This window comes from Semicossyphus pulcher, unplaced genomic scaffold (genome assembly GCF_022749685.1).
Source record: "Semicossyphus pulcher isolate SPU_LCO1_2020_fin unplaced genomic scaffold, fSemPul1.0.p SCAF_7, whole genome shotgun sequence".
NCBI lineage: Eukaryota > Metazoa > Chordata > Actinopteri > Labriformes > Labridae > Semicossyphus > Semicossyphus pulcher.
Window position 1 is genome coordinate 7928016 of NW_027211748.1, and position 25868 is coordinate 7953883.

At 40.4% G+C, this 25868-nt stretch overlaps 2 protein-coding genes across 2 annotated transcripts in view; both read left to right on the top strand.

Annotated features, from left to right (window-relative positions):
• The first annotated feature begins 1504 nt into the window (after positions 1-1504).
• On the top strand, positions 1505-20974 carry LOC138612126 (solute carrier family 25 member 36-A-like). Its single transcript, XM_069685440.1, has 7 exons — positions 1505-1909; positions 4096-4260; positions 7557-7634; positions 10147-10247; positions 16339-16405; positions 16510-16799; positions 18041-20974. Exons 1-7 carry the CDS (start codon positions 1869-1871, stop codon positions 18232-18234), a joined length of 936 nt encoding a protein of 311 aa, XP_069541541.1. The 5' UTR covers positions 1505-1868; the 3' UTR covers positions 18235-20974.
• A 1815-nt stretch (positions 20975-22789) lies between these two features.
• The window catches only part of LOC138611684 (SPRY domain-containing SOCS box protein 4-like), an 82842-nt gene continuing 79763 nt past the window's right edge, over positions 22790-25868 (top strand). Inside the window, exon 1 of the mRNA XM_069684871.1 lies at positions 22790-22859. The gene's annotated coding sequence lies outside the window, so the exon portion shown is untranslated. The remainder of the gene's footprint in view (positions 22860-25868) is intronic.

Below are 25868 nucleotides of genomic sequence, written 5' to 3' on the forward strand. Positions count from 1 at the left end.
CATTTAAATAGAATCTTAAAACTTTGGGAAACACCCACTGGAAATAACTACTGTGATTGCTTTTGTGTCTTAAAATCCAAACTTCATCAACATTTCATAGAATTTTGAGACCATTCTGGGTTTAACCGTGTGTTTTATCGATCTGTCAGAGCTTATTTTTGGATGTTTTGGACTTTCAACTGATACTGTTTGTATTGATTTGAAGATATGAAGGATCCTACAGCAAAAATATATATATATATATATACAGTATATGGAGCTACTTTAAAGACAACATTTTACAATGTAAATTAATTACATACAGTAAAGTAATCCAAATGATTACATTTAATGAATTGAACCTCTGTTTATATCACAAAGGTACCAAAAAACAAAATTGATTTGTTCAGTAAAACGCTTTTAGTTAACAAGTAACTTTTTCTTTTTCAGTGCAAAAAATATCCAACACCTAAAAAACTGTTTTACTTACATCAAAGAATAGATTTATCAAGTAGTGCAGTGGTAAATATTAGAGAAAGAAATATTAATGTAACTGCGTACTGTAAATATAGGAATATTTTTCAGCACTAATTGTTTAAAATCTTAATTCAAAGCAACCCATTCACTTAATCTATTTCTCAATGACAGGCACGCTGTTGCCTTTCATCTGACCTGGAATCAGCACCCATCGTGAATCTCTGAGTCATGAGAAAGACATAACCTCTTTAATTCAGGACATGACATGGTTGATTTGGACTTTACAAATGTGAACAGTGAAACGATGCACATGACTCTAACTTGTCGTGCTCTGATCCAAATTACAAACGGAGTGGATTGGATCAGCTCCGTTAGCAATTCACCAAATGACTATTTGGAGTGTTTGGTCAGCTGATTGTGTGGCAACTTTCCAGGGGGAAAAATCCAGCTTTGGTAAAGACCGACTTAAGAATGAAACTGCAAGTTTCCTCACTGCTTTTGAAATGCAGCTGGACAAGCCACACAATGGCAAAATGGTAATGTGGATCTGCAAGTGCTGTGAGCTGCAGCCAATATTACCATAAATCACTTCCATCTAAGGTGCCCCTGAACATTGTCAGATCTATGTGTTCAAATCAAACGTATGTGATAGTGGTAGACGACAAGGATAAACTCTTGTCAAGTTATATGCAGTTTTATCACAAAATCATTATTTCTTTTATTTATTTGAACTTATCCATGCTGTTTTTGAATGTTTGTTGTGTGGTTGTCTTACAAGAGACAACCAAAGAGTACGGACCAAGTTCTGTCACAGCTTTTATGTAAAATTATTCTACAGACAGGTCAGATTAAGGTTTCCATTTTATATATTTAATTCAGCTCTGATTCACTCAATGTTGGACATGTGAACAGTGCATGATCAGGGCGGAGACCGCCTGACGTAATGCGCGAAGCTAACCAATAGCAGCGAATGTTTTCCAGCCTATGATTGTACAGTAAATACTATGAGCTCTGCCTCTTTCGCTCTCACTGCAGTGATGAAAGCACAGGAATAAATCGAGACAAACCTGTGGATGTAACTTAAAACCGTTCGCTACAGCTGAGATATTCGTCTATCAGCACTTAGCCTGGTGAGCTCGCAGCTCTCCGGTGGTTTTGTCGAACATAAGCAGCTAGCTGTGTGAGAGGGGAACCTGAGCAAGTTGAGAGCGACAGAGAGTGGGATTGTCGGCCCACTGCAGTCTGAATCACCGGAGACTCGCCCCACCGCTGGTTGATCATCGACGCCGTTTGACCATCGACGTGCACATCCACACGAGGGCAGAAAGCAACGGGAAGGGACGGGAACCGAGCCCGTGTTTGATCCTCTGCCGCAGCCCCGAGGTGCGCTGCTTGGCAGAGCATGCTAAATAATGAGCCAAAGGGACACACTGGTTCATTTGTTCGCTGGAGGGTGAGTCAGACAAATAGTTACATGTACACATTGCTTGATACATACTGATGATACATACTGAACAATCTTAGCATTTACATATGAGCCGTCGTCTGTGTTTGTCTTGCTAGCTAACAACGGTCGTTTTTTCATGTAGCGCGTGCACGTGCTAAAACCCTGTCAGCTGTATGCACGTCAGTCACGTCAAGGTCTATACTTCCTCAATTTTCAAAATACTCCTTATTTGTACTGTAAACTATACAGCAATTTGATACAAGAGAGCTCATTTGAGCTTAGATGTGACGATAGAAAAACAACAGAGTAGTTTAGCTTATTTACACTGTCGTTTAAAGCCTCTAAATACTGACTTCTTTTATTTAAGATGAAAGAATTTACTTTATTTCGAAGGCACGTTAAATTTATTTCCGGAATTTTTGCTGCTCGCTCTCGATGACTTGATGAATTCCTGTAGCAGCTAAAATAGTCCTTCTCATTTTGCTTACATTTAGCATTTTAAGAACCTGAGATAAATAGAATAGAATGTGTGTGTGTGTGTGTGTGTGGCGCCAACAGTGTAATTTTATCACCCTCATGTTTATTTATTTACTGATAAAAATGGCACAACTCCTCCTGTACCTTTATTTTCAGGGTTATTTAGGTTTCCACACATTTTTACTTCAGATACAGCAGATGAGCATTTACGTGCAATCAGCCGCAGATAATATTTGTTCTCTAAAACAGAGGACTTGCTGTCTGGTGTGTAGGTGGAAGGTAATTTTAGGGTGTAAAATACTTCCAAGATTAAAGTGTTCGTTTGTTTCTGAACTGTTTTAACTTCTAAATAAGGCCACAAAGTAGGGGTAATGAAGAAAGACTACTATATGTCCATACAGTAGTTGCTCAGTGATTCTCTTTCACAGTTCTGTGGACAGGTCTAACAACTTATTCATCAAAGAAAATGTAAATACAGACGTAAAGTTAAGCAGGTTTTTCACATTGTATGTCCTGTTTTAACCCATTGTCTGCAGTTTCTCTGCATCTGTGACCTCTACTTTCATCTCTGCACCAAACCATTGACATTTAAATATGGCAATCTAATCACACCACAACTCTACTCTTATCAAGGGTTTAAAATCTTAGAACAAAAGAAATCACATCGCTTTCTTGAGTAAGCGAAATCAAATTTGCTACCCCATAAAACCCAAGCTGGAGGCCCCTGCACACAGCGCTTCCCCTCACAGCCACCGTTAGACACATGCATGCAGCAGACAGCGCAGCCCTGAAAGTAGGCCAAGGGTCACTGCTGCCTGTGAGCATGAATGTGGGTCGGTCTTTTGAAAGGTAAATATAGCTGGTGCTACTCAAAAGAGATGGTAGCTAGTGGAATTCGAGGCTGCAGCCAGGACGTCAGCAAGCACCAATGCAGGGTTACAGATATTATTTACTTAACCTGACCTACAGAGCATTTTTATAGTTAATTACGACCCCTTCTAGCTTTGTTGCGGCTTGATTGTGAAGCTTTGTCGAAATAAGTCCTAATGTGGAAAGCCTTTGGTGAAAGCAGAGAGGATCAACAAACGTGCACATGAGGCAAGGGGACTAAATTATTATTCCTTAATCATTATTATTATTCCCTAATCATTACTGGAATTATGAAATAAAGTACCTTTTTATACTACAATTCTCAAGCAGTCCTTATTTTATTTTCGGTTCATGTTCGTCAAGCTAAACAATTTTCACATCGCCTCATTCTGGACATCTAATATGTTAAAAGTCAGAAAAGCAGTTGCATGGAGTCATGCTCATGTTCCACGAAACTGCGTGACGACAGCGCTAATAAACACGTAGCTGGCAACTCACACCTTGCAAATATCTTGCATATCACAATACCAGGTCATGGTGTGTGGAAGCGTGCCCACTCCTAGATAAATTTAGAGTTTAAAGGAACAACAGCTTGTGTTACCACTGATTGCTGAGCCTGATGATAGACGATGGTTTAAAAAAGAAAACCGGGTGAAGAAATAGGTGATGAACAAAGATGACAATGGCATGTTTTATTTATGGAGTGATAGGTAATGTACTCAAAGACCATTTTATATGATGAATTAAATTTGTAATAGACTCTCGTTTAACAAGTGCAAACGCCATAATACAGTTTTCTCTCCCTCTCTTCCACAATCCCTAACCCCTTCCCTATATCCTTCCAGATGTGGGGGCACAGTGGGCGCTATTTTGACTTGTCCTTTGGAGGTTGTGAAGACCAGACTGCAGTCCTCTTCCATCAGTCTCTACATCTCTGAAGTCACGCTCAGCACCGTCAACGGAGCCAGTGTGGCCCGTGTAGCTCCACCAGGACCTATGCACTGTCTCAAGTAAGAACTATAAGCTGTGTGAAATGAACGGTGCATGTTTAGACTATAGTTTACAAAGTAGAAGGGACTGTTTCTCTAAATGCTTGTGTGTAAATACGGCAGGTGAGGGGAAGGGTTGCTCAAGGGTTTGTTAATAGCCTTAAGGCAGCCTGAATATGTACGATGTTATGGTGCATAGGGAAATAGTTTCAGCCTACATGAAAATATGCAGTCATTCTGAGCTGCAGAAGGAAGAATGAGAGAAAGTGATTATTAAATTCCTGGTAAGTTTTGTTTTCAGTCAGAGCTGTGACACAGTCTGTGTCTTAACAAACATCCAGGTCAGTTGGCAAACTTGTCTTTAGGCTGTTTATGACCAGAAGAAACAGACTTCTACGTTACTCAAAAGTGAAATCATAGTATTAATGAAATAGGTTGTCTTTATTTCCTGAATCACGGAAATCTTTCAGTGAATTTGCATCAACTGTTTTTGTACTATGTTCCTTTTCTTCAATTTTGAAAGAACATATTTGCTTTTAAAGTATAATATTTATATAAACATAACATCTTGTGTTATCTAGTAAAAGGAATGTTTCATGAACATCGATTGATTTGTTTTCAAATGTGTTTGTATTGCTGGTGAGTTTTCTTGTACTTGTTTAGTATTTAAAGGAGCAATTCGGCATAGCTGTAGAGAAAGTTGTACAAACAGCTCGTGGTTTCGCCCATTCTACATTCCTACCAACACCCAGCGTGCTTGAATCAACATGGCTACAGCGCTCTGCTCTCGTCCTCTGACAATCTTTATCCAAGACTGTCACGGGCCATGTTGCACAGTGTTCAACGTACCGTACAATGCACAAGCTGATGTGTGTGGAATTTTCCATACACTGGTTATCTGTGACAAATCTCGGATCCGAAAAAATAGTGCTTTTTAAAAACGACTCTTAACCTGATAATCAGATGTATGGGGAAATGATGATCTTGCACTTGCACAGTTCAATAGGAAGCCCTATCTGTCCCTGCAGCGGTTACCCAGAATGTCTGCTCTTACGTTTGTGTGGCAAGAAAATTGATATGTTCTCACTTGCTGTTGCAATAATTTGGATTTCTCTCTGTGCCTGCTTGTTAACAATGATGTGTTCAGGTTGTTGTTGAAAAGCATTGTACTAAGACCCTCTTTGGATTGCAGTTAATCGGTTGGTTGTTTGAGCTCAACGTTGGTCTTGTGCAGAAATTAAAACCAGTTACTTGAGTTGCCCTTGAGATACACGGCCTCAGCAGAACCTGTTCACCAGTCTTACATGATACAGAGTGCAGGAGTGCAGAAGAGGGAACAGCTGTCTGGTTAGGAAAGAGGGAAAAAAAACCGCACGAGTCAGAAAGTAGGTCAACGTGAAGTGCAGGCATTGTCCCATTTCAGAGCGGAGTATGTGTTGAGTCATGGTTTGAGGTTTGTGTGTCACTCCAGTCTACTCTGTGTTCTTGTGGAGATGCTGTATAATGTACAGAAGTTAAAATCTCACAGCCAGGGTAGAATTCACACCCACACACCAACAAGCTGAACAAAATACAGCTGCACGTGTAGTCAAAGAACCATCCAGGTTATGTCTGTTTTTAATTGTGGGATAACTCAAGTCGAGAGAATCAAGAAATGAAAGTGTGTCATCTACGCAGAGGAGCAGGTAATTATAAAGGACAAAGCAGCATTTTCTTATCATTTTGTTCTCTTTTTTTCTTTAAATATACTTTGCACCTCAGCTTTTGTGACATATATGTTTAAAGGTTATCTTAAAGCCTTGCACACTCTGAATGAGGTTACTGGGTTAGACACGTGAACAATCTTTGAACCCCAAAGACAAGGGAAAATATGAACGTGAGCCAACATGCTTCCACAACCATTAACCCCAGCAGAGCGAGGACACCTGCCATCACTTTATTTTAGGTGGCCCAGTATTCCAACCGTGACCCCGTTTATAATGTCAGGCTGTATTGAGTAACAGGTCAGGGCAGCTTGCCCAAAAAAAATCACAATTTTCTGATTCATCTGCTAAAGGCGCCCTCGCTGAACATAGATTAAGCTACAAAGAGTCATGTTATACTAATAAAATACAGTCTCTATGGCTTGAGCCTAATAAAGAATTGGCCCCTCATGTCATCATGATTAAGAACGTGTTAAATTCACATAATGGATTGTAATTACCAAATTTTAAAGGAACAGTTCTAGACATTTTTCTAAGAAACTGTTTAAACTTTATCTTGCTAAAAGATATGTAAGTGGGATTGATCTCATGCCCATACAGTGAATAATAGGCGTGGGAATCGCAGGGTAACTCATGATACGATATGTGATAAGCGATGCATAGCCCTGGATAACGATAATATCACGATACAGAGATTCTGCGATAATTTGATATATTGCGAGACAATCATATAATGATGCATCAAGATATCTGATTAACTGAAGAATACAAAATGCCCCTAAAAAGGTGAAGTACAGGATTAATGTATTCATTCACAGTTTGGTGTCAGTTTCATCTCAGTTTGTGTCAAATTCTGTGAAACTATGTTTCAGTCTGTAAATTACATTTACAGAACTACAGAACGACTGTAAAAACAAATGAGGACTTTGGATTTGAAAGTGGCTGGAGCATCTCTTAACTTAACCGTTCACGTTGCCCGTATTCATGTCATAAGTGTCACTGCGAGGAGTCGCGAAGTAGTGACGTGGTGAGAAATCTGTTTAGAACGTCATATATTTGTAAATTAAAATATCAATATTTAGCGACAGCCTGTCAATTGCATTGCACGAGTCAGGATAACGATATATTGCTGTATCAATATTTTGTCCCATCCCTAGTAAATACAAGCTAGCACCAGCTCTATAAACAGGCTAGCTGTTTTCCTCATTTCAAGTCATTGTGCAAAGCTAAGCTAACCAGCTTTTTGTGCTATCTAAATATTTAATGTGCACAACATGAGTGGATAAATGTTCTTTTTTTATTCTCCGCAACAAAGTGAACAACCAAAATGTCAAACTGTTATTTTCAAAATAAAAGGCTTGCAATATATATCTATATAGATATCGATATCTATATCTATATAGATATAGATATCTATATCTATATTTACCATTTTGGTTTAAAGTTATTGTAGCTTAAGTTCACAGGACACCCACATGTACAGCCATACACCTTTCTACTGAAACTTCCATATCTGTGGTACATTTAATCTATATAATCCATATAACATTGTGTAACATGTAGTGTGTCTGTATACATGAAAGATTCAAGATCTCAATCTCTGTCTCTTTGCAGGTTAATACTAGAGAGAGAAGGACCACGTTCACTCTTCAGAGGACTTGGACCCAACCTTGTGGGTGTGGCACCTTCCAGGTATGTTCAGTATTATCATCATTGTTCTAGGTGTGTTTCATGTCCTCTCCTGCCTACTTGAGCCTTAATGCCACACACGTGTACCGAATGAAGCCAAGAAGGAGAAACAATAAAAGAACCTATCCTTGCATATCTGATGAAGAACACGGTCGAGTCAGCCACCACAATCTTTGATACGTACCAGAAGCATTCATAATGAACCACTGTTATCAGCAGGAGCTTCACTTGTTATCAGATAAGAAGGGCATTTCTGCGTCACGTTGCATCAAACCTGGGCACACAGTTTTGTTGAGGAATGTATTTGCTTCGGTCAGATCTGCTTAGCTTCTTTTTTTCAAGCTGCCGGCTCATTCGGAGCTTATGTTGGCAGCAATTATAGCAGGCTGCTAATGCAGACATGAATGGAGCTAAAACTCACAGGAATGTGATGGAAGTCTGTGCTTGAAGTCCAAGAGGAAATGAGCGGGTTACCTCTTTCTTAGCTTGGCTCGTTAGCATTACGTAACAGCTTGAGCTGAGTCAATCATAGTCTGTATGAAACAGCAGCAGCAGCTGGCTCCCAACAGCTGGGACTCTTGTCATGTGACTGTTGATGTTGTTATGTATTAACATAATGGAGTTCCTATATAGAGACAGTTGTGTTTGTGTCTAACCCCCCCTCCCTGACCTGTCTAGTTCTCCCTAGCTACTGCTGCATCACATGACTATTGTCATCCTCTTCCCGTTGGTTCGTTGGGGTCTCTGTCCCTCCATCTGACTCATCCTCTCCATACTCTTATCTTCTCTCACTCTCCCTGCATGTTTTTCTCTCTATGCTAATATTCATTCAGAATTGTTCTGTCCCCTGGGTCCTTCACTGTCTGTGCTGTCTGGCTTGGAGTCTCAGGGGGCTGAAAAACGCCCTTGGGTGTGTGCTTGTGTGACCATCCCGTGGGCTAGATGTACAGCAGTGGAAACAGCAGCTTGTTTAATGGTTACAAAAGCTACAGCAGACTGTGCTATAAGAACACATTGTTACATAAGAGGTGGACCTGATGAACCCAGCGGTGATCTATAAACTTTACTGCTATGTTTCGCAATGTTTCCTGTTAAAACTGTTTTTTATGAACCACCAAATTTAACTGTGTGAAATTAGAGATACAGTCTACATACAGCATATTGGATATAATCATGTTATAATAATTGATAATGAGTTATTTTGTATCTGAAGAGACTTTAAGGATCTTTAAAATCACGTTTGATTTGCTTGGTTTTTGTACATTTAAATATCATTGCAGGTGTGTTTAAAGTGTTATTTGAGTCCAAAAGAAATCCACACACATCAGCACTCAGACACACAAAATCCTCACATCCTTTGAGTATAAGATGAGGAAATTGAATATAATTTGCAAAACCTGCAGCATTTTGGTCGTCATGAGCAACACTCATTATTTAGAGCAGCCAAATTCATCAGTTAGTCATTTGACTCTTCAAGAAAGAGGCCCTAAAAGATAGCAAAATAACTATGGTTTTGTAATTAACATGCGGCATTCACGTCTGCACATTCTGTCATAAATAAAGCACAATGTTATAGGCTTAAAGATGTGGGGCAGCATAAAACGCAACCCTTCTACTTTATTTAATCACCGTCTAACTTAAAGTTTAATCTTCCGATGCAATTTAATTGAATTTTATTACTTTATATATCCACTCAGTGACGTCTGTGTTGCCAGGCGCCAGAGCCATTCTCACATGTTAATTCGGAAACAGCCCTCTGACGCTGGGAAGCTAAAAAAAAGTCTGATGCTAATAAGAGCGCGGTCCACTGGGCATGCTGCTGGCAGTCATTAGCAACACACATACATTAGACATGAGGGTACAGAACAGCTCGCACCGGCAGCATCGCTCGTTACGTATGAGAGATTAACGTTCACATAATTCATCTCTCAACTGCAGAACAGCACGATTATGTCGACTCGTGCTCGCAGGATCTCAGTACGGACCGAGAGGGCAAAGAGGGAGGGTCACATGGCTTAATTCCACTCAGCAGAAATGTTAAATCCTGTGATTTTATTTAGCGAGGAGCAGATAGACTCATGGAGGATAAATCTGCTATGAGATTGAGATGCACACACACACACACATGCACGCAGAGGGCACAGATTACCGTCTGTCAGTGGCTTGCTTTTAGTTGACATATTAGCTTGGCTTAGCTCTGTTGGGAGCTAAGTAAGTATAACATTGTATTTATGCAGTGCAGCAACTTTTCTTTATATAAATCATGCATTTTTACTATTAGCTTACTTAAGTCATGGGGTCAGTTATTGATCTTTTAGTGTGCAATTAAATTCCTGAATGTTCATAATTAGTTTTATGTTGAAATGTATTATTTTGATCAGTGCTGCATGTGTTCAAAGAAGCTAACAAGGTTTCAATGTTTCTCTTCTGCTTAAAGGCACACAGTCGTGAATCATTACTCACCTTAATCATTGTCTTCACTGACCTTGGTCTTATTTTCCCTCTGGATGATCAGGGCGATCTACTTTGCCGCCTATTCGACAGCCAAGGAGAAGCTGAATGGGGTGCTGGAGCCAGACTCTACACAGGTGCACATGGTGTCGGCTGGGCTGGCAGGTAATGACGGCTCCTTCTCCCCTTCCCTTCTGTCTGTTTGTCTCTGTCTGTAGCCGAGTGTCACTCTGTCTGTCCGTCTGTCTGTCAGTCTGCCTGGGCAGTGTAAATCACTGATGGGTGTGATATAGAATTATTCAGTTTGTCTTCATGAGACAGATTTCATTTCTTTATCTTCTCATCTTTTCTGTCACAATTTGAAATCTCCCTCAATTTCACTTTATTTTTCCCCCCATAACCCCCCCCTTTTCCATATACACGTGTGGGTTGGTGGGATCGTCACAAATTTTAGAAGCTTGTGATTTCCTAAAGATTGCTAAAGCTAACTTATAATATCTGTTGTAATCAGGCATTGAGTAGCTGTTTCATGTATAGAAATATACATAGAGTTTTTTTTTCCTCAGAAAGCACAATTTGAGACTCTCAGGATCAAACCGACCTCGATGTTTGTGGTGAAAACAGCCTCACATAGTTTGCTGTGAAAACAAGCCTTAAAAGACACATTTCTCCAGGTTTAAATGCTGTAATTTCTGCAATCATATATATATAATATTGCAATCTGGCATTAAAAAAGTCTGGTTTAAAATCCCTGAAAGCCTGCCGGTAACACAACACATAATTTCATGAGCATTTCCTCTCTAGAATAATAGCCATATAGTCACATAATACAGTCTCTTCATGGTGGCCTTGCCAGCTGACAAACTGCTGAGGAGACGTATCTTTATGTGAGTAATCTTCAGACCTTAGAGACAAAGTACCAATTTGCACCCATGCAATTTCAGCCTATTTTGGCCCCTGTTGGTGTTTAAATTATACCCGGGCTGCATGTTTGTTTAGCTGGTTTATCAAAAAGGATAAAACCACATGGTCCTCAAAGTTGAGGTTGTGCTTTCCTCCTCTCCTAGCCCCCTCTGTCCCCCATGTCCTCCATTATTTATTTACTTCCCTCGCCCCTTTTGTTCCTATTTTTATTCTTTCGTTTTGAGGCCTCTCCAGAGGACTCTGTAAATGGCTTAACATCCCAGTTGTCACTTAAACAGTGTGGTCTGGGCCCCCTTCTTTGCTCTGTGTGTATAGAGGAGAGAGCACGGCCCCCAAAGGTCAACCGGGGCCCCTGGCACTCGGGCGGACACGTCAGGTAGCACCCCATTTCTTTACACTGGTATGATGAAAACCATGGTGATTTTTATGAATTATAGAAAGTTCATGATGGTTATTCATTTGTAATGATAACACCATTGATAATGGCAGCGTGTTTGTTGCTGGATTGTAGTTTTAGGTTATTATAAGGTTTGTTTATTGCTTAGTCTTGACACCTCCTTTCCCTTAGCCTGTTGTCTTTCCATCACCATAGTAAATATGAAGTAATGACACATACTGCTGTGGATTTTATGCTGTCAGCACCAAAGAAATGCTAACCTTGTCACTGCTACACAGAGTTGTAATCGATGTACTTCATTTTGTCTTTTGTCCTCATCCATCGACACCATGAGTGCCTCAGTCATTTATTTCAAGGAGAATCTGTCAGTCCATGGTTCAAAAGGTTGCCACTGTTACAATACAACTTCCTCTTAATAGTAGAGTTTCATGAGGGGAGTTTGCCTTGTAATTGAACCCCAATATTCGCAATATTTTAAAACGCACACATTGCAGTTAAGAGACGAACATTTAGTCATATAATAGAAGTCTGATTTTTTGGTCATCAGACTTGGAGAATTCTTCATTTTGCATACATTTCTTTATCAGCATGGCAGTTGCATTTATATAACTGCAATACCTTTAATAAAATACACACAGTATCTTTGTAGAACACAAATATGTGTTACAGTCCCCAAAACCCTGAGCATGCGAAAGCTATCTTATGATAACTGGTAGGCAGTAGTTGTTTCATTTATAGACACATAAACCATTGTATCTGTCTTTAAATGCACACAATCTAGCTTCTTAGCTCTGGGAAAAAGCAGAGTCAACCATATTCTCACAGAACACCAAAGATTTGACTCGGATGTCTGGATAATTAACTTTCAGTTTTACGAAGGGGCCTCCCTACTGGGAATTGTGGGCTTCCCTGCACTCATGGAGGCCAGCCCCACAACTTATTTTCCCTGCCAGCAGCTAATCTAAAGCATGTTTGCCGGCTCTGAATGTAGGTCAAATTCCTCTGGAGGAATCGCACGTGTGCAACATGCCTATAGACGGGTCGTTATGAGCAACATATGCAGCAGCATTTCTATATGTAGATGCAGCTCTAAAGAGGTTCATCTCAAGGACTAACGAGCCTGTTTCGCTAACCTCAAGGACTAATTTAAGGATCGGTTATGGATATGTTTCCTCTGCATGGCTAATCTAAATTAGCATGCAGGCAGCAGTGGTTCACTGTCAGTATGAGAAATGACTTTGTTCCATGTCTTTTTTACAGTCGTTTTTATGGAACACCAATGGTTTAAAGGAAAGCATGGTGATAATATCATGAGCAGATATCTCAACACATATCAGTTATTAATGGGCACATGTCCTATTAAGCAGGCCCATGTTATAGATTGGTGAATTATGCTTAATCATGTTATGTTAAAAAAAATACATGTCTCAATGAGATTTCAAAATAGGTTAAATAAAAAGATAAACTATTTCCTATACAAAATCAATGCAGTTCAGCGTTTTCAGCTCAGCGCTCTCAGTTGAAAATAGTTCAACTTTTGAAGCACCGCCATGCTCGTCAATGTCACTTCTCCCTCACCAACCAATCAAAATCAAGAAGGGGCGGGACTTCAGATATCAAGATTTTTTTTCGAGGGTACAATTTCTAGGTGTAGAGCTACTGCTAACGCCGGGACATGATTCCTTTACATTGTTTTATGTTTTCTTTGTTACATTTTATTGAATTAAAGCAAATATTAAGCATACAGAGCTAGTTAAAACAGACGTAACGATCACTACCGAGGGGAAGCGGAAGTTCCGCCAGACAACTTTCGTAACCTAGCAACAGTAAGCGCCGGCGAGAAGCGCTCTGAAATTGAGGTTGTGGGCGCTGCCAGCGCGAAAAGCAGCTGAGACACTTACCCATGAACATTCAGTGACTATTAAAAAAAAAAAAAAGGATGCCATCTTCATTGACCTTTTGTGGAATTTCACTGGCTGGCCGGTTTGGTCCAGAGAGATGTTTTAGGCTGGCTGAGTTGCAGTCATTGATTCACTCACTTTACTGATCACTTCATCCCTCTGTCATCACATATATACGTATATAAAATTGTCTGGTTTCATCATGATTGTCCATTTCTCAGTGTCTTTTATACAAAACGACAAGGTTAGCATTTCAACTTTTTTTACCTCAGTAAACATTTCATTTTGTTCTTCTTTAATATTTAGATATAAGCTGATAATGGCACGATAATATTGAAGAAGACTGCTCAATTTTCTGCCTTTTGTATTCTGTACTGTACCTCGCTCTGGTGAGAGGGAGCTGGAGTTACTGATTGGGTTGGTCTCTGTTCAGCCAACATTTTCTTTATTCCAGTTGATTTAAAGGAGGAGAGGGTGGGATGCATAGTGATAAAGTGAAAGTAAAAATTCAACATATAAATCAAGGGGATAGGGTTGGGATTAGAGTTAGGAAAAGACGGGTGAGGAGGTCAAACCTTCCCCTCCCATCTTTTCCACACCTACCTGTACAGTACACGTGGGTATGGGTGGGTAGTTGCTGGGGGCTGGGGGTGGATGTGACTGCTGCTTGTGTGTGACTGTGGTACAGAAAAGCCTGTGTCTATTTTAGGGCTTTACTGTAAAGCTTTCACCCCTGCGTGATTGGGTGGGAGACCCCCGCCATCTGAGCCCCCCATATCTGCAGGCTACTAGCTGCAGCGGGGAGGAGCTGGAGGAGCTTTGCCCCTCCCTCGTGAGTACACTCCATAGACGCTACTTCCTTCTACTTCCTCTTCTTGTCCTTCTCTTCTTCTCTTCAGCAGACCTGTGTCATCCTCTCTTCTTCACGCAGTTGCCTTTATGCAGGGCTGTGTTGCATTGATGTGACTCAGGTCTCTCTAATGGCTCGCCCTCGTGTTAGCTGTTTTCAGCACATGACCGTGTTTTATTCCTCTATGTTACATCTTCTGTAGCAGAAACTTTATGAGACTCTTCGTCGTGTCATAATGATACAAACGTTTGCAATAATTAGATTTAAATCCTGCAAAGCAAACTTTACATTATTATGTATAGTTTGTTTAAAGTCTCATCCCATGGAATAACTCACAGAAGCTCATACACACACTTGCATCTACTTTATATATATTTAATGCACACACTGGACCCAGTCATTGACTGATCCCAGTTTCAAACTAAGGCCCCGTGTCCACATAGTGCCTTTTTCTGGCAGGAAAGCGCTGGGATGAAGCGCTTGTGCGGTGAGAGAAAAAACGCTGCACGTGGGTTTTGTTTCTATGACAACAATAAGTTTACCTTACTACAGTGCTAACAACAAGCTTACCACGCGTAGGCCGATAAAAGCACAACGCTTACAAGCAACATATAGTGTGCAGCCGATCTGCTCCCACAGTTCACAGATTTCCAACCCGAAGCACTCGGAGCGGCCGCACAAAAAAGGCGAAGCGCTCTTTCTCTAGGCAGCACTATATGCTCTGTCCTCATTGGCAACAATTGAAAAACGACGCTGGAGCTTCGAAAAAGACGCCATGTGGACACGGAGCCTAAACTAAAATGTAGATGTTAAGGCAAATAGGCATATACAATAAGGTTGCCCACTACTATGAGGAAGTCTGGACTAGATTTCACTTTAGAGACTTTCCTTTTTAGTCCTCCTGAATAATTAAAGAATCTCCAGACATCATTGTGTCTCTTTGTGCTGTTGTAGTTTTGCTAGTTTGACGAGTATTAAGGTACGGGACGACATGATAATTTCATACCATGATTGTCTTGACCTAAATATGATCCCACTAATCATAAAATATGTGTAAAACTCCTAACATTAAAACAAATCATTTACTAAGGAATCGATTATATTTTAATGCATGACAGATGGGACACATCTTTTTTTATTGAACATCCTTTTTAATGAAACAAACAATCAAACAATGCAATAAGGCAACCATAAATCACAAGGTGCCTCTGCATTATTAATAGCATAGATAATTAAATACACGATAAGGATGAGTTAATTAAAATCATATCAATAAAGAATGTGTGTTAGCGAGCTAGCTTTTTAAATCACTTGTTGTTTATCTTTAATTACAACGATCACAATAATGGAAATTCCCCACAATCAACATAACTAAAGTGTTTTTCCCAAGCTGCTTCTAGTCTGTGCTGAACACGCAGCCTAAAATGTCTCACCAGTCTCACCTGGTTGGTTGATGTCACAGAATAAACATAAACATGTTCATTCACTGACTTATAAAAGGGAGCGTTCATATAACAGAGCATTTAGGGCAACGTCTACACTAAGAATCAAACCTACTGTGTTTTTAAAAGAGCAGCAGTTTTATGTGTAATGACATCACGAGAGAAGCAGTCAGCCTCTGTTAGCTCTTTAAGCCAAGCTGATTGCAGATGATTTTTGTAAGAAACACAAGAGCGCTCATTAGCATTTCAAAGAAACAAACCAGACTGCAGAATAAAAACAATCTGCCACACTCAGAGGTCTGAATGAATTTGCTGCTTGGCCTCATTTTCCAGTGTTTAGATATTTCTTTAAGATGACAGATGAAAGTGAGTGAGCGCTCACAGCTGCTGCCTTCATGCACTGTTGTTAGTTAAGCTACTTCAAGAAGAGAGCTGCTGTTTCTGTACATCTGTGTAGCATTTCACATGAAGAGGATCAATATGTAAATATAGAGCACTGCATTTTTGGACTCATTAAAGCTCTTTTCTAAAAGATTAGATTAACCCACACATGGTCTGAAGACATCTGTACAATAAAGTTTACAGTGTTCAAATAGCTCATAGTAGCGAGTTGATCCTGTTTAGTGATCTGCTTCCTCACTGTTCTTGTATTATATAGAATATGTAGTTAAACTGATAAGATTGTGTTTTTCAAAATGCGTCTGCATCCGTCTTAACCTCTGACCTCTTCTGAATTTCCCAGGGTTCACCGCCATCACAGCCACCAACCCCATCTGGCTGATCAAGACGCGTCTGCAGCTGGAAACCAGGTGAGGAACCTCAGACCTTCTTGTCTAGAAGTTTACTTTGATTCTAATGACATCAAATTGATGTTGTTATTGGACTTACATTAAAGACGTCTGTGTGATTACAGGAACCGGGGCGAGCGGCGAATGAACGCTTTTGAGTGTGTGCGGCGGGTGTACCAGATGGACGGCCTGCGAGGTTTCTACAGGGGCATGTCGGCCTCGTACGCCGGCATCTCTGAGACTGTCATTCATTTTGTTATCTACGAGAGCATCAAGCGTAAACTGATGGAGGCGAAGGCCCACGCCAGCATGGACGAGGAGGAGGAGTCTGTGAAAGACGCCTCAGACTTTGTGGGCATGATGCTCGCAGCAGCCACCTCCAAGACCTGTGCCACCTCCATCGCCTACCCTCACGGTAACTTCCTGTCCCAGTCACCAATAAGGCTAATTATCTAACACAAAGCTATCTTATTGTAAGTCATCTGAAAAGACCAAAACCACCAATGTGTTAGAAAGTAAAAACGCACCTCAGAGTTCATATACTGCCACATTTATTTCATGTGGTTTATTGTTGTTTTTTTCTGTTTATTTGATTATTTCAATTTGTACAAAGTATCTCACAGTGTATTTTTTAGTTAACGCCACAAAAATGAAAAAAGGAAAACAGACATATATAATACAAACATAAAAGCACAACAGTCCATGTGTAGCAGTACACTGAATCTCTTTAGCTAAAGTCTGTTTTATATGAGTCAGTAAACTCAATCCATCCCTTCCTACATGTATCAAATATGGCACTTCTGAGTGAGCCTTTGTTTCATTACAAAGATTTCATTAAGCCAACCAGCATTATTATAAACACGTTAAACAAAAGTCAGTAAGTTAAGGCAGCAGCATCTTGCCCAGATACAAGATCAGGAAGCAGAAGTCTTTCCCCATGCTTTTAGTTTTTAATCTCAGAACAATCTGGTCGTGAGTTGCTCTCACTGTCCCACCAGTTCTCCAGCTGGCTGCCTGCCTCTCCCTGGAGTGTTTGATTACTGATGCAATGAAGTATCTGACCCCGTTTTTCCGATTAAACTCTCCAGGACAGTGAGTTAGTTGATTTCCAGAGTCGTTCAAGTTCCCCCACTCCTCTATTGACATCACAGAGTGGTTTATTAATAGATTATATGACGTGTTATTTAGAGAAATGCAAAAATTATATCAGAATAAACATGAAAAAAATAGGGTGCTTCTTCTCTTGTTGTTGCCCAGATACAGAGAGAAGTGAATACCACTCTCATGTAATTACGGGTATAATTACAGGAGGTGTATGCTGTATATTGTCTGATCCGAACACATGTTGCGTGTTGAGTAAGGCAGTGGCCGACTTTATCATGTTGGAAAAATATCTTAGCCCATGCCGAGCTATAAATATGGATATCAGTCTGGACCTACGTGCAGCCCACAGCTGATTGCAACACTTCAGATACCTCCTGTTTGTATTATCTGAAGTCATTCTGGGACAGAGACGCGGTGTCTCTTGTATCTGATTTAAAGTAGGTTAGGGTCCGGCAGGTTGAGTGAGAGATGGTTTACTTAAGAAGATGGATCAATAAAAAGCTTCTATGAATAGGTTGTATTTAACTTTCTTCTTCTTCTCTCAAATTGCAGAGGTGATCCGGACACGGCTACGAGAGGAGGGCAGCAAGTACCGCTCTTTCTTCCAAACTCTGCTAACAGTACCCAGGGAGGAGGGATACGCGGCGCTGTACCGCGGCCTCACCACCCACCTCGTCAGACAGATCCCCAACACTGCCATCATGATGTGCACCTATGAGGTGGTGGTGTACCTGCTTGGCCGTTAGCCCTCTGGGTATGTCTCCTTCCTGAGGAAGAAGACAGTTAGCAAAGACTGAGAAGGAGGTCCTTTGGAGAGGAAGAGCGAGGACATAACGTCAAAATGAAGACCAAAGGAAAACCGAAGATACTCAAGTGGACCAGAAGAAAAAGAAAGAGGAAGGAGGAAAGCCCTTTGTTACCATATCAGCACCATCACCTCCAGCTCCCTTTATCAGACTGATGGGACAGATAGAGGGCGCTACAGCTCACAGCAGAGGTTATAGGATGAGGAGGAAGGCACTGACAGGAGAGCCACAGAAAGTAAGGAAGACATTTTAAGCACAATTAAGCGGCCTTAACAGAAACAGTTTTAATTTGCGTCCTTTTCTTTGAGTGGAGGATGAAAAATGGCCTTCTCTGCTCTCGATCGAGGATGATGGGATGTGAAAGGGGAATGCTTGGAGGCATCTGAATTTGACAGAAAAGATGAGACAGTTTTATTAATCCAACAATCTCTTCATTCGCACTGTGAGACTACTGTACGATGAGACGGCTGGTGGTTAAGGAATGTTATTTAATAGCAGAATGTCAGAAGAAAGTCAGTATTTAAAATTAAGACACATCTGTTTCATTTGAAGCATCCATCTTTGCACTACAGAGAGTGTGACTTCAAGCATTCCCCTCTGAACACTGCATTTAACCGCCCTGGATGGCCTGAGGTTCAGACAGAGCAGAGAGCTAACTGGGCAATCACTATAACACAATTAAGAGTCAAACACATGCCTCAGAACCTAGCTTCCCTTTATGAAGAGTAGGTTAAAAACTTGTTGTTGTATTCCTCTATAACTCAGTGCCTGGTTGTGACAAGCTTCAGCTGAAGTTGGCTTCAGTTTCTCTCGTACACGAGGCCAGCTTCTGCCTGCCAGTCACTGCTCAGGACTTAAAATCTTGTGTGAAAACACGAGACCAACGCGTCCCTCTTTGAGATGTGAAGTGTGTGATTGTCCACAAGGTACCAAGATTAAGTATCTACTGTTGGAGTGCCACTACTTGAATACAATGTGACGGCGTGTGTTTGAGTGGGAGGATGTTGAGTTCCATCATCGCCCCGTTACCCATTTTTGTATGTGTGTGTGAGAGAGAGAGTGTGTGTGTGACGACTTTAACTGTGATAACCTACCTATGTTAAAGAGTGTGTATGTCTGTGCGTCTGCAGTCTTGTGTTCCTGCATGTATAGTTAATATCTACTCCAGATTTCCCTCCACTATTAATCTTACAACACGCTGCGGTCGGGATGTGTAAAAGCTCCCGGCAGCTTTCATTCCCGCTCTCATGCCGCTCCTTTCTTCCAGTGGCTTCCAACTGACCTGATAACATGCACTTTTGTGGCCTTTTGGGGCTTGTGCTTTGCATTTTATTGTGTGGACAGTTTGAACTTGTACAATGTAAAAGAATAAAATGTATTACTGTATATCAAAATGGTATTTTGCGCAACTGTTCTTAAAGCAGATATATTGTACAGATTAAGTTCTCAGTAGTTGTGAAGGATGTCCAAATGTGTGTAAATAATATAGATACTGTATATGCATATCAGTTTGGTTTTTTAGGCCCGTGTATGATCATGCTGTAGTTTGCATTCGCAAATTATTTTCATTTTTGTGCAATTGAACCTTGTTTTTGACAACTTGTTAACATGATGTTGCTTGGCTGATTTTTCGTACAGCTGAAGTTGTTTTTTTGTATTTGTATGTTGCTCTAAGCTGTCATGCAAACATTTGTGCTTATATGTAAGCTAGCAAACACTGCAGTACAAACACTTCATGCAGGTATTTGTCCTGCAGGGTTTGTTGGTTGTTTTACAGCATTCAGAAAAAAAAGTGTTGCATTTTGTGAAGTTTGGATGTTTCTGTCATTGGTCATGTTTACATTGTTCCTCACTTTCTGTTATTTCTTGACTCTTCTTGCAAAATGCTTTCAATATCAACATGGAGATATTTACATGTGAGAGTTCAAGAACTTGTCTTTTAACGACACTGAGCAGAGCACCACAGCGAGTTAGGACGGTTAATAATTGAGGGAACCAGCAATTGCTTACTAATCTGTTACAGAGGAGGGTTGTTGGTCAGTCACAGTACATGTGCCCCTTTAAGTTCAGAAATTACACATAAAGATCTAACGTTTGGGAAAATGTGTCACAAACTTTCAAAAAAATTGCATCTAAGCACCTTATTATATTTTCCCTGAACACTTGTATATTATCGAATCGTTCTTTTACACAGCATTTAAAACTTCCCTCTCTGGCCTCAGCTGCTGTGGTGTCTCTGTGGTGTCTGCACACTCTTTTAAACTCTGCACAGTTTCCACATTTTAAAAAAGGTTCGTTTATTTCACTTCTAATAGAAAATTGTGTTCACGTGTGATGTTCTTGAACGCTCTCATGTTCTCCTTTATGCAGCATCATTTTAAAGGCACACTGAGGCCTGAGTTGTAACATGTAATAGTTATTGATTTTCAGTCTCCATTGTTGCCGTCGATGCTTGAAGGAAATCAGCTGACTCATTTAAACGTCCATGTTTTCCTGTAAAACACTAACAGCTTTTATGTATTTGGCTTCATTTCGGTTATACTTGAGGCCAAATTGCCAAAATGTGACATCATCAGACAACTGGACAAACAGTGCAAACATTAAACTCTATCTTTTACCTTTCATTTCAGTGTCTGTAGGCAATTCAATATGTTTAACCTGTATGCCTAGGATGCAGCAACAAGCAGGGTTGAATGAAACCTGGAAGATGTTTTTTTTGCCAGCTCGTTCGTTGATGTATTTTTTTGTTTGTTTTTTAAACAAAAAGTAAATAAAAATCCACTTGCAACTTTTTTCTCTCGGTTCTCTTTTGTATACTTTTGACGAGGTAATTGCAGTCTGTATCCCCAAGAAGTTAAATCAGTGTTGTTCCAATTAAAATTAGTGAATAATGAACATGCTGAATAAAACTATAAAAATACAGAAACGTGCAGCAGTCTTACAATGTTAGAAATGTTTTAAAATAAACCATAAGTAAAGAAATTGAGGTAAGAAGAGTATAAATTGGATCTCCATCAACTGTCTGCATTTACCTCTTACCACCGCCAGGTGGAGCCAAATAGCTCCTGGTAGAATTAACCAGTGCACAAGTTCAATTTACTGATTTCGCTGATGCCTGTTTTCATGTTCTTAAGTCTTCAAGTCTTAGTTCAATTGAAATCAATTAAATAAATCAGTGTAAAAAAAAATTGTGTTTTTGCTATTCGGCAAACACGCGCTATTTATTTTCTTTATTATTTTTAAACTCACACATTAGGGGCCAATAAAGGCATTGATTGCTATCAAGCTCTCTAATGCACGTGTAATACCGGGAGCTGAAATAATCAATAAATGCGTTCAGATGGAAATTGTTGTAATCCATCATCAAACATGTCGTGGTGGTTGCTAATATTAAAACATGACCATAAGACATTAGTGTGTATTGATTCTGTAGTTCTGCTGTGACGGTTGTTCAGCACGAACAGCAAACACACCGACCCTGTTACTACTCGACACATCAATCAGCCCTACTCTGACTAATTGAGCTTGAATTTCAGGTATTACATCACATCGGGTTATTGATCTTGTGGTTATGTAGTTGAATTGACTTCCACTTAACAGTCCGCTGAATTGTTCACTGATAAAGATTCTGCTGGAAACCACAATCTGGGATGTTCACAAGAAAAGGGGAATAAAGCATGGAGATGACGATGCCTTTAAGTGCTATCGGAATCCAGGACGTCATTATTACTGTGAAAATTGTTGTAATTACTGTCAAATTCAAAGCACTGTTGAAGGTTGACTGATTAATAGAGTGCTACGCGTGTGGTTGTTTAACTGCATTGTATGTATTTTTGTGCTTTTTGTGTATTTTTTCTTGTATTTATTTTATTATTCTAACAATATTACAACATCAAAAAAGGGACTACCCCAAACTAGCCTTTCAGCAACTCTGTTGCTTGAAGTACATGACTCAACATCAAATACATGCAAATGTACATCAGTTTGATGTTGATTCATTTACACTATCCATTTTCAGATAAAGAGAATAAGAAATGATCTAGTGAAACAGTCTGTTGATGCATCAGCGGAGAACAAATACGCGTAATAATGTAGATATTATCAATACGATAACAGATTTGATAAAATAATTAGGATTAATAGTAGAACTAAAAGTAGTAGCCTAGTAGTAGCAGCCTACTGATATTAATTCTGTACAGCGTTATACAGTATATTGATGTAACGGGAGAAGTTCTGTAGTTTACGAGTAGTATATGAACGCACCGTCAGAGCCTGAGCCAATCGCGTCGGAGCCGAATGCTGTGTTGTGGTGGCAGCGACCAATCAGCTCTCAGTCTGCGGAGTAAATGGACACTCAGCATCGGGTCCTTGCTGGCTGCCTGGATGTGTCGAGCTGCTGTTTACTGCAACAAAGAAACCGTCGTTACATCGCTGAAACACATGTAACACCGCTGGAATAACGCTGCTGTCATCGGCGGAGAAGAGGAGAGGCATCGGTTGCTGTTACTTCGAAGATAAATCCGGAGAGAAAAGTGTAGTTTGGAGGCGAGTTGAGTTTCTGTTCGGTGAGTGTTTCTCTGTTTACACCAGATGAGATGACCACTGGATGTGGAGCACAGGGTGATATGTAGGCTAGTTGGAGAATTCTCTGTTTTCCTTTATAAAGTATCTTCAATCCACGTCGGACCGTTAATAGATAGTTAGAATATCAGTTTACCGTTGAGTAAAACGACTGCTACTACAACTTATTTTAGTTCTAATAAGAAATACTGAGTAATGTTCACGCAGCCTACCTGGATGTGCTTGTTCTTGCAGATGTGTGCTTCTCCAGTTTGGGGAGTGTGGGGATCTTTTTGTGAGCAATCAGGGACGGATAAGCAAAATGTGGCTGTTAATTTACTGTACAACAATCTAACAATTTTCATGGCTTTTATAGCTTGTTTGACTACATGTGTCTTTAAGTCAAAATTTTAGGTAGTTTCACCAAACAAATTTAATTTAATTTTAAGAGTTTAAGAGCCCTAAAGAGGTACAACTCGCTAGATTTTCAAAATAAAAGAGCAAAGGTTGGTAAAAAGTCCAAAAATAAACAGCTTCTAACTTGAATTTATGTAAAACCACAATCAAACTGAATAAAATAAAATACACACACACACACACACACACACACACACACACACACACACACACAATAGTAATATTAACACAAAAGATAGCCTTAAAAGTAGTAGATTAAATAAGTACAAATAAATGGATTTTGTAGATGTGTTATATGACATTTGAGATATTATTGCACATTATAGATGTATTATTGCCCATTATAATGTTACTGCACATCTAATATTTCTGCACATTAATGCCCATTTTGTATGTTAACACTGTTGAGTTGTGTAAGGAAGTGATGGCTTCAGTGTACAAAACTATATTTGAGCCTTGATGTTGCGCTTTCAAAGACTGAGACTGTAAAGATGCTTCATATCGGAGCAGAAGTGTGACAGGAAGTGCTCCTCTAACACCAGAAGTTGTTTTTGGAGAGTTATAGGTGTTAGTGCAAATAAATGCTGAACTGTATTGCATTTTTATGATGTATCAATGCCTCTGCTGGCAGTGATCAGCTCTCTCCCTAGCTTCACCGTAACATTTCCTCAGCTCAGATGGGTTAGGTGACAAGACAGAGAGGGAGAGATGGAGTGAGAAGCAGAGGATGAGAGTGTAAGAGGAGGAAAGGTGGCACACGAGGGGACCTCACGCCCTCCTCACATGTACCAGGTGCAGCGTCGCCTCATTTGGTTTGCTAACAAGTTACTGGCAAATAGGAGTGTGTGTGTGTGTGTGTGGGGAGCAGGTTTGGTGGAGTCTGCCGGTTGATGGATGACCTGTCTGGATAAGGGAGGAGGGAGAGAGATGGAGGGATAGAGTGAGGGAGGAGGAGGAGGGGATGGAGCACACACTGGTGACAGAGGGTCATTTATCTGTCTGCTGATCTGAGCAGCCGCTCACTACAGGACATCAGTCTGCTCACCGGCTGCGTCTCTTTATTGTTTCCATTCAGCTTCTATTTACACGTCCTAACTCTCCTTCTCCTGCTTCCTAAACACTCCACCCACATTTCTTGCACACTTTGCTGCAAACTTTCCGTCTCCTGTCCTCGCCCTCGCTGTCCCTGTTCTTCTCCTGCCGCTTCAGCTGTTGAACTTTCTTTCAAAATTCACTTTCAGTGCACAACTTTTTTTATGCTTCAAGTTCAATGAAAGTTTCATCTTCTTTCATCCTCAATACATCACCTGACAAATGTTTAAATATTTCAACTGACAGCTCAAATACTCCAACAGACATTTTACCTGCTTTTACTGTAACCCATCCGTCCAGTCACAGTGGAGCAGGGGCGTGGCTTCAACCATCACCTTGTACATGTAGAAGTGTTGACCAACAGCAACAATGGAGGAGATATTATGCTGGTCCCTCAGTGCCCGCAGGTCTGTCCTCTCTCCTTTCACACACTTCAGACTTCCCCTCAGCCAGAGCGAGTACTCTACCTTGTGCCAATATTTTACTTCCTTGTTTATTCGGTATTCTAGCAACCAGACGCCTCCGTGTGTCTCAGCTGAAAAAACACTATAAAGTCATGTCCTCCCGGCTAGGAGTTTGTAGCAGAGTGCCTGGCTGTTACAGGCGGAAAGAAACACTTAGGTTGGCCTTATTCTCTAAATGACAGTTGGACTGTTTTCAGTATTTACTCTTTAAAAGTTTGATTCGCTTCTTTCAGTGCTGACATTTGCTTAATTTCCGCGGCATCATACGGCACGGCTCGACTGGACTCGCATGGATTCTTTTCCTTGTTTTCCAATGGCCAAGTTGTGGATAGTGCCTGATAGGCTTGGGCGGTATCCATTTTTTCATACCGTAGTACTGTAGTAAAAAAAACAGCGCTGTAAAACGGAGCGGGGCGGCTGGTTGGAAGGGGGGAGGTGGTTTCACACATGGCAGGCAATTATTCGGACATGTCTTTACAAAACACAGGATTGTATGAAATGTTAACATCATTTATAAGATTTGCAGATCTCAAGGACGTACACACACGAAAACTGCCTAATTGGTCGCTGATCTTTTCTCTCCTCTCTCTGATCTCGGGCCACTGCACGTGCCCATTACAAGTTTCCAGGGTGCGTTCCTGCTGTAACTCTTTGGAACCATCCTCCGATTGCAAAGTCGCCTGTAATTTAATGACGTCATCAGCTGTCGGCATGATGTTCCGCGTTCCTCCAGCAGTAGCCTGACCTCTGCTGGCGCATGCTGCACATTACAACACAACACGCCTACATAATATCTGCATCAGTTTATTAAAAAATGAGTGTCTGGAGTTATTTATTTTAGTATGATTGAAATTCATACTGTTGGGATTTCTAAATATCCTGCTACTGTTTCTGAAGAAGCGTTTTGAAGCCCGTATTGCGCCGAAGCTAGGCTATATGCTCCTCAGCGTATTTAGTGGTTATTAGCTATGGACTGTATAAATAATGAATGAGCTAGTTTAACTTTCCTGTTTGTGGTGGTGACTGACTGCAGGTGTTTAT